Source organism: Helicoverpa zea, chromosome 5 (genome assembly GCF_022581195.2).
Source record: "Helicoverpa zea isolate HzStark_Cry1AcR chromosome 5, ilHelZeax1.1, whole genome shotgun sequence".
NCBI classification, from domain to species: Eukaryota; Metazoa; Arthropoda; class Insecta; order Lepidoptera; family Noctuidae; genus Helicoverpa; species Helicoverpa zea.
The window spans coordinates 3200707-3214774 of record NC_061456.1 but is presented as its reverse complement, the minus strand read 5'-3'; the positions used below and the strand labels follow the sequence as shown (position 1 = coordinate 3214774).

Below are 14068 nucleotides of genomic sequence, written 5' to 3'. Positions count from 1 at the left end.
GCTGCTGATAACAACGTCCCAGTGCTGCTGGCTGTGTTCATCATCATCAGCCTATAGCAGTCCACTGCTGGACATAGGCCTCTCCAAATGCACACCACTGAGATCGATTTTCGGCTGCTCGCATCCAGCTCCTGCCAGTCGCCTTGGGGAAGTCATCACTCCACCGTGCCTGAGGACGTCCTACACTACGTTTGCCGAGTCGTGGTCTCCACTCTAGAACTCGTTTACCCCAACAGTTATCGGTTCTTCGGCTAATATGGCCAGCCCATATTAGCTGGCTGTGTTGCGGCGTGCTAATGTTGTTGCCTGTATCGGAGCGTGCCAATGTTGCTGCCTGCGTTGCAGTGTGCCAATGTTGCTGGCCGTTTGTATCTTGGTGCCTCTTACAAAAGTTTATTAGAACGCCACTACTTCCGCTGTAACGAAGCAGGTGGACACCTCCTCAGCTTTCTTTGAGAGCTGCGAGGCAATTTGACAAGGATAAGGACTTTGAAGACGTTCGAATGTACATGAGTCTCTGTGTGCGTGCCGTGAAAGGATGCATGAATTTTGATGTGAAAATGTGTTAGTCTATATAATTGGTCTACTTTCAATGACTGATTTTGACCTGACTGTTATTTTACTTGATTTACTTTGATTTTGACTTTGACATACCCTACCATACCGTACGAGATTACGGCTCTTTGGTTTTCTATACTGGTGGTGCTAGTTGTCTAGACCACTTTGAGAACGTATGAATGTACGGGTCTCTCTTTATACCGTGGCGGTGTTACTTTGGAGGCCGCTGAGAGAACATACGACGGTATGGGTCTCTGTTCCACGTCTTCATAGTATGCTACCTATAGCTTAAACGCGTGCCTATGCTATGAGCGTGTGTAATGACAAGCAAACTGGGAGCCTCTGTCATCGAGAACATGCGACGGCATGGGTCTCTGTTTCTGAGTGGGACTATTGTTTAGACCACTGGGAGAACATACGACGGTATGTGTCTCTGTTTCACGTCGTCATAGTATGCAACCTATAGCTTAAATGCGTGCCTATGCTATGAGCGTGTGTAATGACATGCAAACTGGGAGCCTCTGTCTCTGTTTCACGTCGTCATAGTATGCAACCTATAGCTTAAATGCGTGCCTATGCTATGAATGCGTAAAATGACATGCAAACTGGGAGCCTCTGTCATCTGGCGGTGTATGGCGAGTGATGGAAGTCCGGATTCTGTCATTCACGATGCACTCGTTTTATTCGTGTTTAGTCTGAAGCTGGTTACTACCATAACACCTTTCAATATACCTTTGCCTGTGGGTGCTTGAGTGCACACTTGCGCCCATAGTATGATTTACATACAAGTAGAAGTAAATATGGAAACCTTTTTTTTGTTACCCTTCCTTTTCTCAACATATTACATGCTTCAGACTTATACACAAAAACGACTACTACGAGTAAATTACTTATACCTTGCTTAACATGTTTCAGATCATGAGCAACATGTCGGTGATCAGCTTATGGGGAGTTGATCTGATGCTGAAGAGGCGAATAATACTGCGGGCGAGGACGCCGCAGGGTCAGGAACGGCCGTGTTAGATATGAATCCTCCTTGCTACCAACCTGGCCTGACCGGGCTGGTATAGAAGAAGAAATTATGACGGATAGAAGGATGACGGACGTTGAAGATGTCACATCGTGATCTTATAATTAATTATCGATATTGTATTTGCTATTCAAAGTTACCTTCTGCTAGATCCTTTGTAAGAAATAAACCTTACCAGGTTAAATGTTTATAGACGTGTGTTATTCATTTTCAAGTACCACTTCTGATCTGACCTCTAAGAACAGTAATAAACAATTACCTGCGTCGGATAAACCTCTCCAATCATGACCCAGGGTATAATCAGATACCCCAGGGTACAAGATATGACGAAGATGAAGATACTAGCGACGGGTATCCAGGAGTACTGCGGCGGCAGGTCGTTGTCTCTCCAGAACTTCACGAAGTACATGTAGATCGACAGGATTATCATCGTGATGCCGCAGCCGAGAGCTGAAAAAGATATTGGATAAGTCTTTGATATTAATAAAATGTGATCTTCCTATCGATGGAGCTGCAGGTTTAATTAGCTTACACACCGAAAACAGAGATCTCTGAGTAGAATTCAGAATTTTTTTCGAACTTTACGTAAAGTTACAAACAGACTCCATGCTGCTTATCGAACCCGGTTAGGTAGGTATTAGGTATTCATCATCATCATCTCAGCCATAGGACGTCCACTGCTGAACATTAGGTTCATGATATAGAGAAATTGGTTTTCTTCCTGTATAAGTGTCTAATTGTTATATTGAATCTCTCGTATCGGACTTTTGAACATTTCACACATATTTTTAGTTCCCAATACTTACCAGAGACAAAGGTGAGCATTCTTCTACCGCACTTTCTACAGAGAATGCAGCCGATTACAGTGAATATTACTCTCACGATACCCATGGATATTGTCAGCCAGTACTTGTTAGCCATCGCCCCTGATGCCTGCAAACAGAAACATAATTATTTTTAACACACATGAATGTAACAAGACAAGTATCTTATTCGAAGATTGTAGGGGGATTACAAAGACTAGAGGAAAGTCAACATTGTAATAAGTAATTTAGTTGATGATTATTAGGATCGTAAAAAGGTGGAATGCGTTTCATAAGACCAAGCACACAGTTAAAATGGACTGAAAGCGTATTAAATCTAGTTTACGCGATGTACTGCTATGATAAAAAGTGCAGGCGCTGCAGTTTAAGATTACATTCACATTTTTTAATATTGATCCAACCAGAAACCAACTTAGGTGATTTGAAGGATTGAGTATTAACATTTCTATGTGATTCAAGGAATCTGCCAGGATACAGGATACAATAGCAAGCGGGGAAGTAGTTTATAAAATAAGATCATCATCATCCTACCCCTATCCCTTATAAAATAAAATGTATATTTAAAAGCATACCTCAAAAACTTCAATGGCATAGAAAGTGATAGTGTTGACTCCACACCATTGGTATACGAAGAAGTAGATCGCCAGGATAGTGAAAGGTTTCAGTGTTGAAGGTGACAGCAACGCTTTGATTATCTCGCGCGCTCCGTGCAACCTGAAAATTATACCGATATAAATGGCAAGTTCTAATCTAATGACATTATTCAATCTAATCAACTATGTCTTCTTGGACACCTATGATTGAGTAAAAGTGAAGTACTTAAGTCATCTTGAAAGGACTTTGAAGTCTGAAATCGACAATCCGCCGTGAGCAAACGTATGTTGATTAAAGCTCATGCCTTCTCTATATGAGAAGAGGTCTATGGACTGCAGTGATCATATGAAAAGCTAATGATGATGATGAATGGAAGAAGAATAAAGCGAGACATTAAAATGAGAACTCATTGATTCATGGCAGCTCTCGATACCTAAGTTGGCTTACAAGCCACGAATTGAAATGATAAGATTAATTATTTATTACTATCAACGTAGATAAATTAATCACGAGACATTTCTACTGCACATTAATTAAACATTCTAATTAGCATCTTACGTGCATTACCTATATGTAAGTATATTTAGACAAGGAAGTAATTACTAGACACTAGACGGATGCATATGCAATCGTATTCATATTATAAACACTTGTGCATCAGTGCGACTAATGACATTATCTACCACAAATAAGTCCAAGTATCTATGGAGTTATAGATCGTGACTCTCTTTCTATGAATATGAGCATTGAGAGTAAAATACATGGATTAGATGTAGTATTAACGCGAGTACCTAATCACGGCGTATCAGAAATAATACAAAGTAAGAAGTTAGCCTGATGAATAAGTGGAAATTGCAAGGAAGTAACATTTTTTTATTTCAAGTTTTTATGACTCTACTATAAAAATCATGTTAAACCAAAGCTTTTAAAAATGTTAAACTAATATTTTATGATCTGTCTAGCCTTTTCCCAACTAAGTAGGGATCGACTTCCAGAATACCCGGATGCAGTTTGGTACCAGTGTTTTACATGGTGATAGCTCATGTCTTATTTTGTAGCTTCTTATAAATAGTTTATTGTACTAGGTTCTGCGAGCTATTTTTCATTCATGACGTCATGTTAACGTCATCTACACCGATATTAAATATTGAACAGTTCACCTGACTTGTTTGTAAACAGTAGTACCTAATGTGTTAATACAACCAACTACGTCTACAGTTAAGAAAAACAAAGCTAAATTAGAGCAAATTGTTTAACAAAACCTTTTGTTTAAATACAAATATATCTTGTACACTCGATATTATTGTACTAGTGTTATAATTAGCAAATATTAACTATAAACAATAATATTATTGAGATCTAGAGTGCAATGTTTCTAGGCAACAATCAAACACAGTTGAATCTCTGACTTCTATATTAATCGTTAGGAATACATGGTCTAAACCAGGTACAAGCTCCTGAAAACAGCCAAAATAGCAGGAAATATGATAAGCATAAAGAGGAATGATGGTATTTTTTCAACCAATAGACTATGGGACCCCGAAATATTTTAAAGTGGAGACCTCAAATTGTCAAACGCAAGTTAGCACGACCTACAAAAAAGCCTGTAAAGAGATCGCGGGTAGGTGTTTTACACAGGCCGATCCATTTGAAAGTCATTTGAAAGTTGATGATGATGATGATGATGAAACTTGAATAACACTTACGGTTCAACATGATTCTTCTCTTTAAACGCAATCATCTTCTGTATTTCATCTTCCAAGTTACAAGTGGAACCTCTTAGTTTCGCAAGAGAACTCTCAGCTCTCTCTCTCTTATCCTGCTGCAGTAAGTAGTTGGGAGTCTCTGGGAGGAACAGCATGCCCAGGAACGAGAGTATAGGAACGGTGGCGCTAATCCCTGCTAGAATGTTCCATGACGTTGCACTGCCTATTACGTACTGGAAGAAGATGGATGTTGGTTAATGGTGTTGTCTAATTTTGAGCTCTAAAGTGAGGGCCTAAGATTGTTCTTGGTTTTGTAAGTATTTCGTTTATTGGATTTGTTCATGGAATTTAATAGTATGAGCCTAAAAGCTTTTTCTTTTATGTCGACGTAAAAGGTCGCTGCAATGGACTACAGCAGTCGTAAATATAACATTATTTTTAATGTAATATGAAAAGTTGTTTTTTGTTTTCTTAAAACATCCTGTTCCTATCGTAATCTTAATTTTGTTTGGAGTTGGCGCTACATACGTCACTATAACAATGATTTTCGGAAAATTTCGCACGTTACTTAATCAAAGTTCAACTGCAACCTTGACTGTAGTATGAACGGCAAAACACAAAGATAAACCAAGCAGTCACGCCCCCTACTATCGTAACTTACCTAATTAATCTTAAAAAAAAAAATTAAGCAAACATCTAGTGACGTATCTATGAATACGCGTGTTCTTTAGGTACCACGTGAAGTTTGCTCTACTGATATCAGTCTTGTTTATCCGTTTGTCAGGCGACAGGTCTAATTTTACATCAGCAACTATTCAATTATGATACTTACCGTCTTTGACAGCGTGACTCTTTAATATTACGTGATTGATAACGCTAATATGAATATGTAATATAATGTTGGTAAAAATACTAGATTTCGTTGGCTCTACTTTTGACACCTCGTTTATCTCATGATATTTTTTTTAGATGTCAATTTTTAAAGGAGGCTTGAATGTGATAATCGTGATGATAATATTAGAGCGAACAATTATAGTATTCATTCAACTTCTCTTTGGTGTGAAATACCTCGAAAGGGAACCTTTTAAAATATTTATATTTTTGTCAATTGTAAACTCATAATTATGTAGTTTCTTTAAAGAAGCGATCACAAATTCATTATACCTAAGCTTTCATATTAACATGATAGAAGTGGCCATCAGTCATGTTTATAAAATTAGGTCCAACCCTCCGGGTTATCTATCAATTTTCCGATACGAGCCAAATTACATATTGCCTAATACGAAAAATTAAGTTCAATAAGCTAATTTTTACGCGGACTTAGAACTCACGATATTCTGCCGATCGCTCACCTACCTCATCAACGACTGAGAATCGATGAGAAGTCATGTGATCGATACCATTTACAAAATTCGTGTCTATTTAATTAGCAGGCCATTATAATTTGCGAATCGAGCTATGCTCTATGTTCCATATAAAATGATCATAACGATCCAATTACCTGTTCAAACTACTTATTTTTGTAAATGAGCAAACCTTGACCTTCATTTTACACTTATATTGTTATTGATGTTTCACATTGCCAAAGAGCTTCATTATTGAAAGGTAAATGAGTAGATTTGAATCACATTTGAACCAATTTCAAACCTTGAAACCTTGGGACCATTGGGCCCAGGTGCCCACAGACTCTTTCGAGAAATCAGTAAGCGATTAGTGGAGTCCACTCGTGAAAGGATATGTATTGCCATCCAGTGCGGCAATGCAGCCAGCCCTTTGGGCACGATCCCAGCTGACAGCGATGCGGATGAATATTTTGTAGTACTTAGTTACTTAGTTTTAATATTTCCCTATCATAAATTGTATTGAAACTCCAAGTAAGATGTCAAACCGTATGTCTTGTACATAAAGTTCTATTTCAAACTACAGTATTACTTCAAGCCTGAAGAAATCTTTCACGCTACATTACATACTTTTAATTTACAATATTTTTTTTGTAAATTAAAAGAACATTAAGCCACTGTTCTTATAACTCACTTGTATCAAGACACCAGTAGACACGCCAACGGACGCGAGGGCACCTAACATTCCTCTGAGATGTGGCTGTGAGACCTCACACGTGTACACCCTGGCCGGCGCTCCCACCATGCCCGAACCAAAGCCGATCATCAGCCTGCCTGGAATAGAGAGGCAAGTGAGGTTTGGAAGGTAGACTTAGCGGTAGTAGATGGGGTAGCTGCAGAACCAACGATTACCCATTATCCATTTTTAGGGCGGCATGGGTGAGGTATATACCACATCGTTAGGGTATGAGGCACATAAGTGAGCTACCTATGCATTAAGGAAAAACTTTGTAAAATAAAATAATGGGGCGACTGAGATCTCTGCGGGCTATCATATAAATAAGTTTTAAAAGAGATTTTTTTTAAATCAGCCTTAAATTTAAATTGATTCACGATTACTTGTGAAATAAAACAAACATCAGGCTGAATATCAGCCAACAGTTTTGTCTATAATTTTACCTTAAGGAAAAACAATTTTCTTACCAATCCATTAGAATATCATCATATAACTTACCAATATAAAGCATAGGAACATTCTGAGCGAAAGCGACCATGAGCCAGCCGAAGATGAGAGGTATTTCTGTGATGATGAGCGTCCGCCGGCGACCGATGTTGTCCATGAGGTATCCGCTGAGAATGCATCCTATTGGCGTGCCCGCTGCGCTTAAACTTGCTGGAAAAATAATTATGGCATGTAAGAAACATTTAGGGAGAATCATAAGAAACACATCATAAGAAACATTATGGTGTAAATAATAATAATTATCCAGAAATGCAGGCTTCCAAGGAATTAAGGTTCTCGACAAATAACTTGAAAACTGTGAATTTAGCAACTAAGGACTTGCTTACGTGAGTGGTGATTTGACACCCACAAATGGCAGACTGTTAAGAGGGGCAAAGTTATTTGACGCAAACTTAAGGTCAAATCACACGGTAAGGACGCCGTTTAAACGAAATTTCATATTAATAATTTGCAGAGATCATAGGCACATAAGAATAGACAAAATGAGTCTTCAGTTTATTAGAATTACTTGCTTATGGTAATTTATCTTATAATGTTTACATAGTTTAATCTCGAGTTAACACACGAGATGGGATGTACTTAAGATAAGATTAATGTAACTGATTATTATCTAACTGCGTTGGCGCCACAAACTTCCGGGAACTATTTCTGCAATTTTTTTGTTAATCACTCATGTTTTTGCAGATTTTCCGACTTTTGACTGAATTGATGGCGTAATGTCAACTTGCATTAACTAATCTTTTACAGAGAGTTATGCAACCGAGGTTTGACTTGGATCGGTCAAAACTGATTTTTGAAAATATTTTTCCTGTCCTTTGCACAGCCTTTACCGGGTGTACAGAGAAGTTCCCTAGGGATGTGGGTCAAACCACTGGCGAAAATACTGCAGATAATAATCCAAGAACACGTGATTTAAAAATGAAGTTTACTCACCAATCCAACTAGCCTGATCATCCGTAATATGTATATAGGAGTCTGGTCGCTTCAGCTGCGGCAGTGACGTGGCCGAGAATCCAAAAGCCATGCCAGTATTGATAGTCCCCAAGTTGGCAATGAACGAGGCCATCACCTGCCTTAGGGCTTTGCCCCTTCCCTCCTTGCTTGCCTTGCCCGGGAGAGGCGTCTTGGTGATGGTAGCTGGGAGACCATTCTTGATGAATGGTATTGAGTCTTTCCTGGAACAAAGGAGGTGGATTGTTAAATCTTTGTAGTATTAAAATAATATGCTTATTGTTCACGAGACATGATGAGCAGTGTAAGGGTTATCAACTAGCGATAACGAGGCCTTTTCGACCTCTCTACTCACGTTAACCCTCAGAGGCCAATGTTTCTCAACATTTTATCAACAATATAAATAAAGATTAAAAACATATGCTTGTTTTTACAAAATAATTGCTATTTAATGAAGATATTTATACACCTTAATTACAATGATATTTTTGTGATAATTCATTACCCAGTAGTTTGTTTGTAAAGAGGAAATGCTTGATTTATCAATTATCGCTAATAATGTCGTCATCACATCTGCCTAGCCTTTTTCCAACTATGTTGGGGTCAGCTACCAGTGTAACCAGATTCGCTAAGTATTTATAAGAAGCGACTGCCTATCTGACCTCCTAAGACCAGTTACTCTGCCAGTACCCCTTGGTAAGACTGGTTATTAATAATTTCAATATATTTTATTCAAATCGATTCGCCGTTACTTTTTCTTAGACAGTAATTACAGGAGATAAATAATTACTAATGTATTTATGTACATTGAACTTGTGGGAAAGACATCGCTTTGCACACAGTATAAACATTGAATCTATTAGAAATAAATATATAAAATAAACTTTAACATAATAAACTGTCAGTGAGAAAAACAAATTCTGTCCTTTCATTACAGTTATATATACGGCTTTTATTTTAATCTTACCAGTTAGTTTAAAAGTTAGAGTGATAAAGAGGAAGATTTAAAAACAGAATTATTTTGCCATTTTTATCAAATTACCGTAGTAAAAGAAGTTTGAGAACAACTGAAAACTAATGCGTTAGATAACGTGTAACAAGACGAAGATAGATAAGAAATGAATGCTCGAGATATCATGATATCATTTGCATTTTGTTAGAAGTCACACTAAATTCAATTGACAATAAGTAAGATCAGTTGGGTTATCTCCAGTAGCTTGATGTGTGCAACTTTGTTTCTAACCAAAACATAATCACATATTGTCTTATGTTTGAATTACCCACTGTTTGATAACCTCATCCAGAAATGTATACTTGAATTGAAGCATTCATTCAATACAGGAAGCCAAGCTCAATAGTCAATTTTAGCGAGCCAGCTAGATATCTATGTAAATAAAAAAAAATTACGGCTGGAACGAGCTATAAATATTTATTTTGGAAGAAGTAAAAATAAAAATAACAACGAGCTGCAATTCCCTAATTATTATTGCCGAATAAAATAGTGACGCTAAGGGGCTTAATTGACTACATACCGAGCACCGCAGGGGTTAACAATGACGTCAAATCTAGAACAACTGTATTCTACCAACAAATATTTTATGATCTTTACGTATTACAGTATTAGATACACACTCATTTTCTCTAAAATAAACCTACTGAAATAGATTTGACATTTATTAAATGAACAATGTAGTGAAAGAATGTTACGTATTAACGTATTTATATTTTTTCCGCGATATAAATACATCTAAAGCGGACATTATAGAGTATGTGCGTCAGACGCTAAACTGAAGTTCGCCCAGAGTGCAGCTGCTGGAGTGGCGCCATAACATCAGTTACTGCCGGGGCTGCGGGATTGTTCGAAAGAGTTACCGCGGCCCTGGTAAAAAAACAAAAGACGTTCCTGGTGTGGATGCCAATGTGTTACCTGCACCTCGTGTTAGACAATAATTTCTGGCTACAAGACGTGGTGTTCCGTCGGGTAAGCGGCGTTTAACGCGGTCTGGATGGGTGAGCATCTTGTCATGACGTGTTCCTCTGAGTTTCAGAAGACACTTTAATAGGTTGGTCCAATCCCTGGGTAACCTCTTTGGTAGTTATCATCATGGCAGAAGTCAGACAACAAGTGTTATTAAGAGGTAGGTATCGGTTGCGAGGGTAAGTGGGTTCAGGAGCTCGGGAAGACAGTCATTAAGTAAAACCCTTATACTCAGCTGCATTTTCTTAGACTGGAAGCTGATCCCTATATAATTGGGAAAAGGCTAGGCAGATGATGACAGAAGCTAAGTACTTGATGCGTAAGAACGGTTACGAAATTCGTATATTTATAAGGTCACAAAAACAATATAAAATTGGTCATTATTATCACTCTATACTGCTACAGGAAAGTCATTAAACAGTCATAAATACTGTCATTGGTGATAACTGCATTTGTTCGATGTCGCTTGCTGCATATTGCACATGGCTTTGCATATGCATTGCTTGTAATGAGATAGCTCTGGTTTGAATAAAAGGTGGCCTTTTTAATGGAAGAAATATAGTATTTATTGAACACTAGTTACTTCTAATATGTATATTCTTCATCTTTTATTGTGGATTTCTATAACCGATTTATCCCGTGTTTTGAAATTAGAGTCTGGTAATGTGTATGAGGCCTTTCAATCTATTGATAAATAATATATACAAACAACTTTTTCACCGTTGGCTTATAATCTGTTGTCAATTATGTAATATAACTTTTCAGCCCAATTCTGATTAGATTAAAAACATAAAGCAATCGATTGTCCATAGCGATATTGCACCAAAATTAATTGTCCCTAAAATACATCAGTGAATTAAGGAAAAATAAAACGCCTAGACCTCTAGAATATCTAGAAGCAATCAATACCCGTGAGGTCGATTGCAACACTAAATAGTGATAATATCAATGCAATGTCACAACTTTGGGATGCTGAACACGACGACGAATACGTGTGAATGATCTTTTTTGTAAACACACAGAATCCTTACAGATATTACAGAACTCTGTCTGTATTGTATTGCGATTTATTCCAAAACTACCACATATTATAGTGTAGAGCCTAAGAAAGGACTTAGGTTTTTGAATGTGTTATTTTTACCGCCAATACTTTTTAACTTGGGTTTTAAAATTTAAATTTTTAAGCCTTTATCAAGTGTGTTTTTTTTTAATAATTTCAAAAGCATGCCTTCAGGCTAAGTGTAGGACATATCATACTTTTGTTAACACAAAATATTTACCCCGGTTTTGGCCGTGGCATACTAAATTATTTACTTTATTTACCACCTCGTCATATCGCTCCAGTTTCCGATGTCTAAGTAAATAAGCATATCACTTTAATAGTATAAGCAGAATATTTTATTACTTAAAACGCCAGTTTATTCATCTAAAAATGTAATCTTTCTAGCTCACTGAACGTTTTGACTTTTGCCGTATTTTAACGGTGAATATATCGGTTTTAAAGAGCTGCATTTTTAGGTTTCCGTACCCAAAGGGTAAAACGGGACTCTATTGTTTTCGCTCCTCTATCCGTCCATCCGTCTGTCACCAGACTTTATCTCATGAACCGTGATAGAAAGTTGAAATTTTCACAGATGATGTTTTTCTATTGCCGCTATAACAACAAATACTGAGAACTAGAATAAAATAAATATTTTGGTCATTTTATAAATAATGGTACGGAACCCTTCGTGCTCGAGTCCGACACGCACTTGGCCAGTTTTTTTATTCAAATGAAGAATTCAAAGTAACTTTTTTGTAGTCAAATGCATTCATAACTTATATAGATATGTTCTATTCACATTGTTCTGCCGACTTCAAAGGGCGGAAGCGACAAGACTGTCGAAACTGCTTCCAATTGTCCTAATTAACTCGTAATTAGTGCTTACCGGGGAATCCAAGACTTGGTTTGACGTCCTTTAAGAGACAAACGGTTCTAGGTCCGCTTTTAAACATTGATTTGGAAAACAGTGTCTAAATCAAATGAGAATATAAAACTAATAAATAACCTTCACCAGTAAATATGTAATGGAATCAGATACTCCCAATTTTCAGACAAATGACACAAAAATCTTTAAGACATAATCTAACTAACTAAGAACAACAAATTGAACATAACCTTCACCGAATGTTGCATAAAATCATCATCATCAGCTTAAATCATTGCCGTGAACAGGGAAGACACAACTGTCATCTAGAACTTCAGCAAATAAATAACATACCCGTATAACAAATATGTACATAAAAAACAAACAAAAAACCCAAAAAAAAACAATTGAACTCGACAAAATGTGAAACGAGTTGTTGTCGTGGGAACCTCCGTTGATGAAAACTCACCTTAAAAAGCTTATGTGAACAAATATAAAACTACGAACAATGAAGTTACTACCAAACAATCGGACAACACAGTCTGGACCATTGAAAACAAATCCCAAGAAAATCGCCAAGAAACTTACTCAGACATGGCACCGTAATTATTATCTTCGACATCAGAATCTGTCACCTGAGTGGGACTGGTCAATCTGCTCCTATAGGAGGTATGGGATTAAAAGAAATAATATACTAATTTGATATTGAAATATTTATTCTATACTTTAAATGGTACTTGGAAGCAATACGTCCGTCTAACAAGATCCCGTGACGCAGTGTGTGTAGAGTTAAATAAACAGTAGATTGTTCAGATAGAACAAAGAACAATGTTATCGAAAGTTAGGGGTATTAGTTTTTGCTTTATATAATCCAACACGCCCCCTCAAAAATTAATCCCTAACTTTTAGTCATTCGTTAGTTTACTATACAGTATCTAGTCTACAATTCAACATTACAAAGTGAATACTAACTTATAAATACGACGTAACATATTATACTTCCAAGTAAGGTCTGGGACAACTGTACAATAATGGTCCAACATTTGCTGCACAGGATCAGGGAAAACCCAGAAAAACCTGATCAGACCATTTCATAATGAAATTGTACTTAAATTAAAACTTATTCTATACCCAATCCTTTTCTCAGTCTTATAAAAGACACGACTGGTAAAGGTTTTGTCAACAAGTCTGCCAACTGGTTACCTGTGGAAATATAATTTAATTTTATTACATTTTTCTCAACTTGTTCTCTAGAGAAATGATATTTTATATCTATGTGTTTGGACCTTTTATGACTTGTTGGATTATTAGCTATGCTAATACATCCGTTATTATCTTCATATAAAATAATGGGCTTATTAATTTTTAAGTTTATGCTTTCTGCCAGAGACTTAAGCCATAATGCTTCTTTAACAGCTTCATATAAAGCCATATATTCGGATTCAGTAGACGAGACCGCTACTGATGTTTGTCTCTTTGTACACCATGTAATTGTATTTTGATCAAATAATTTAAACACATATCCAGTAGTGCTTTTCCTATCATTACAATCGTGGCCACCCCAATCTGAGTCGACATATCCACTTAGGATGTTATTGTAATTATTTCTTGTATATGTTAACTTCAAATCAATTGTGCCTTTGATATATCTTAAAACTCGCTTTAAGCATAACCACAATTCTTTATTGTTCTTATTTGTGTACCGACTTAAAATATTTACGCATGTACTTAAGTCCGGACGCGTACAAAGCATAATGTACATTAAACAACCGATCAGGTGACGGCATGGTGCGTCACACTTCTTATCAGCGTTAAGAGCTTCATAGTTTAATTTAAGCTCCATCGGTGTGTTTATAGGATTGCAATCACTCATATTAAATTTATTCAAAACGGTTTTAATGTAAGCACTTTGGTCTAAAGTAATTTTATCATGGTGT

The 14068-nt window shown here is 36.9% G+C and overlaps 1 protein-coding gene across 1 annotated transcript in view; it reads right to left on the bottom strand.

Moving 5' to 3' along the window:
* LOC124630258 (facilitated trehalose transporter Tret1-like) overlaps window positions 1–14068 on the bottom strand; it is a 37837-nt gene that overhangs the window by 6647 nt on the left and 17122 nt on the right. Inside the window, exons 2-8 of the mRNA XM_047164053.1 lie at window positions 8229–8470; window positions 7287–7445; window positions 6747–6886; window positions 4713–4945; window positions 2985–3126; window positions 2395–2521; window positions 1848–2038 (exon numbers count right to left, since the gene is read on the bottom strand). Coding sequence (XP_047020009.1) covers window positions 1848–2038; window positions 2395–2521; window positions 2985–3126; window positions 4713–4945; window positions 6747–6886; window positions 7287–7445; window positions 8229–8470 — 1234 coding nt within the window. The remainder of the gene's footprint in view (window positions 1–1847; window positions 2039–2394; window positions 2522–2984; window positions 3127–4712; window positions 4946–6746; window positions 6887–7286; window positions 7446–8228; window positions 8471–14068) is intronic.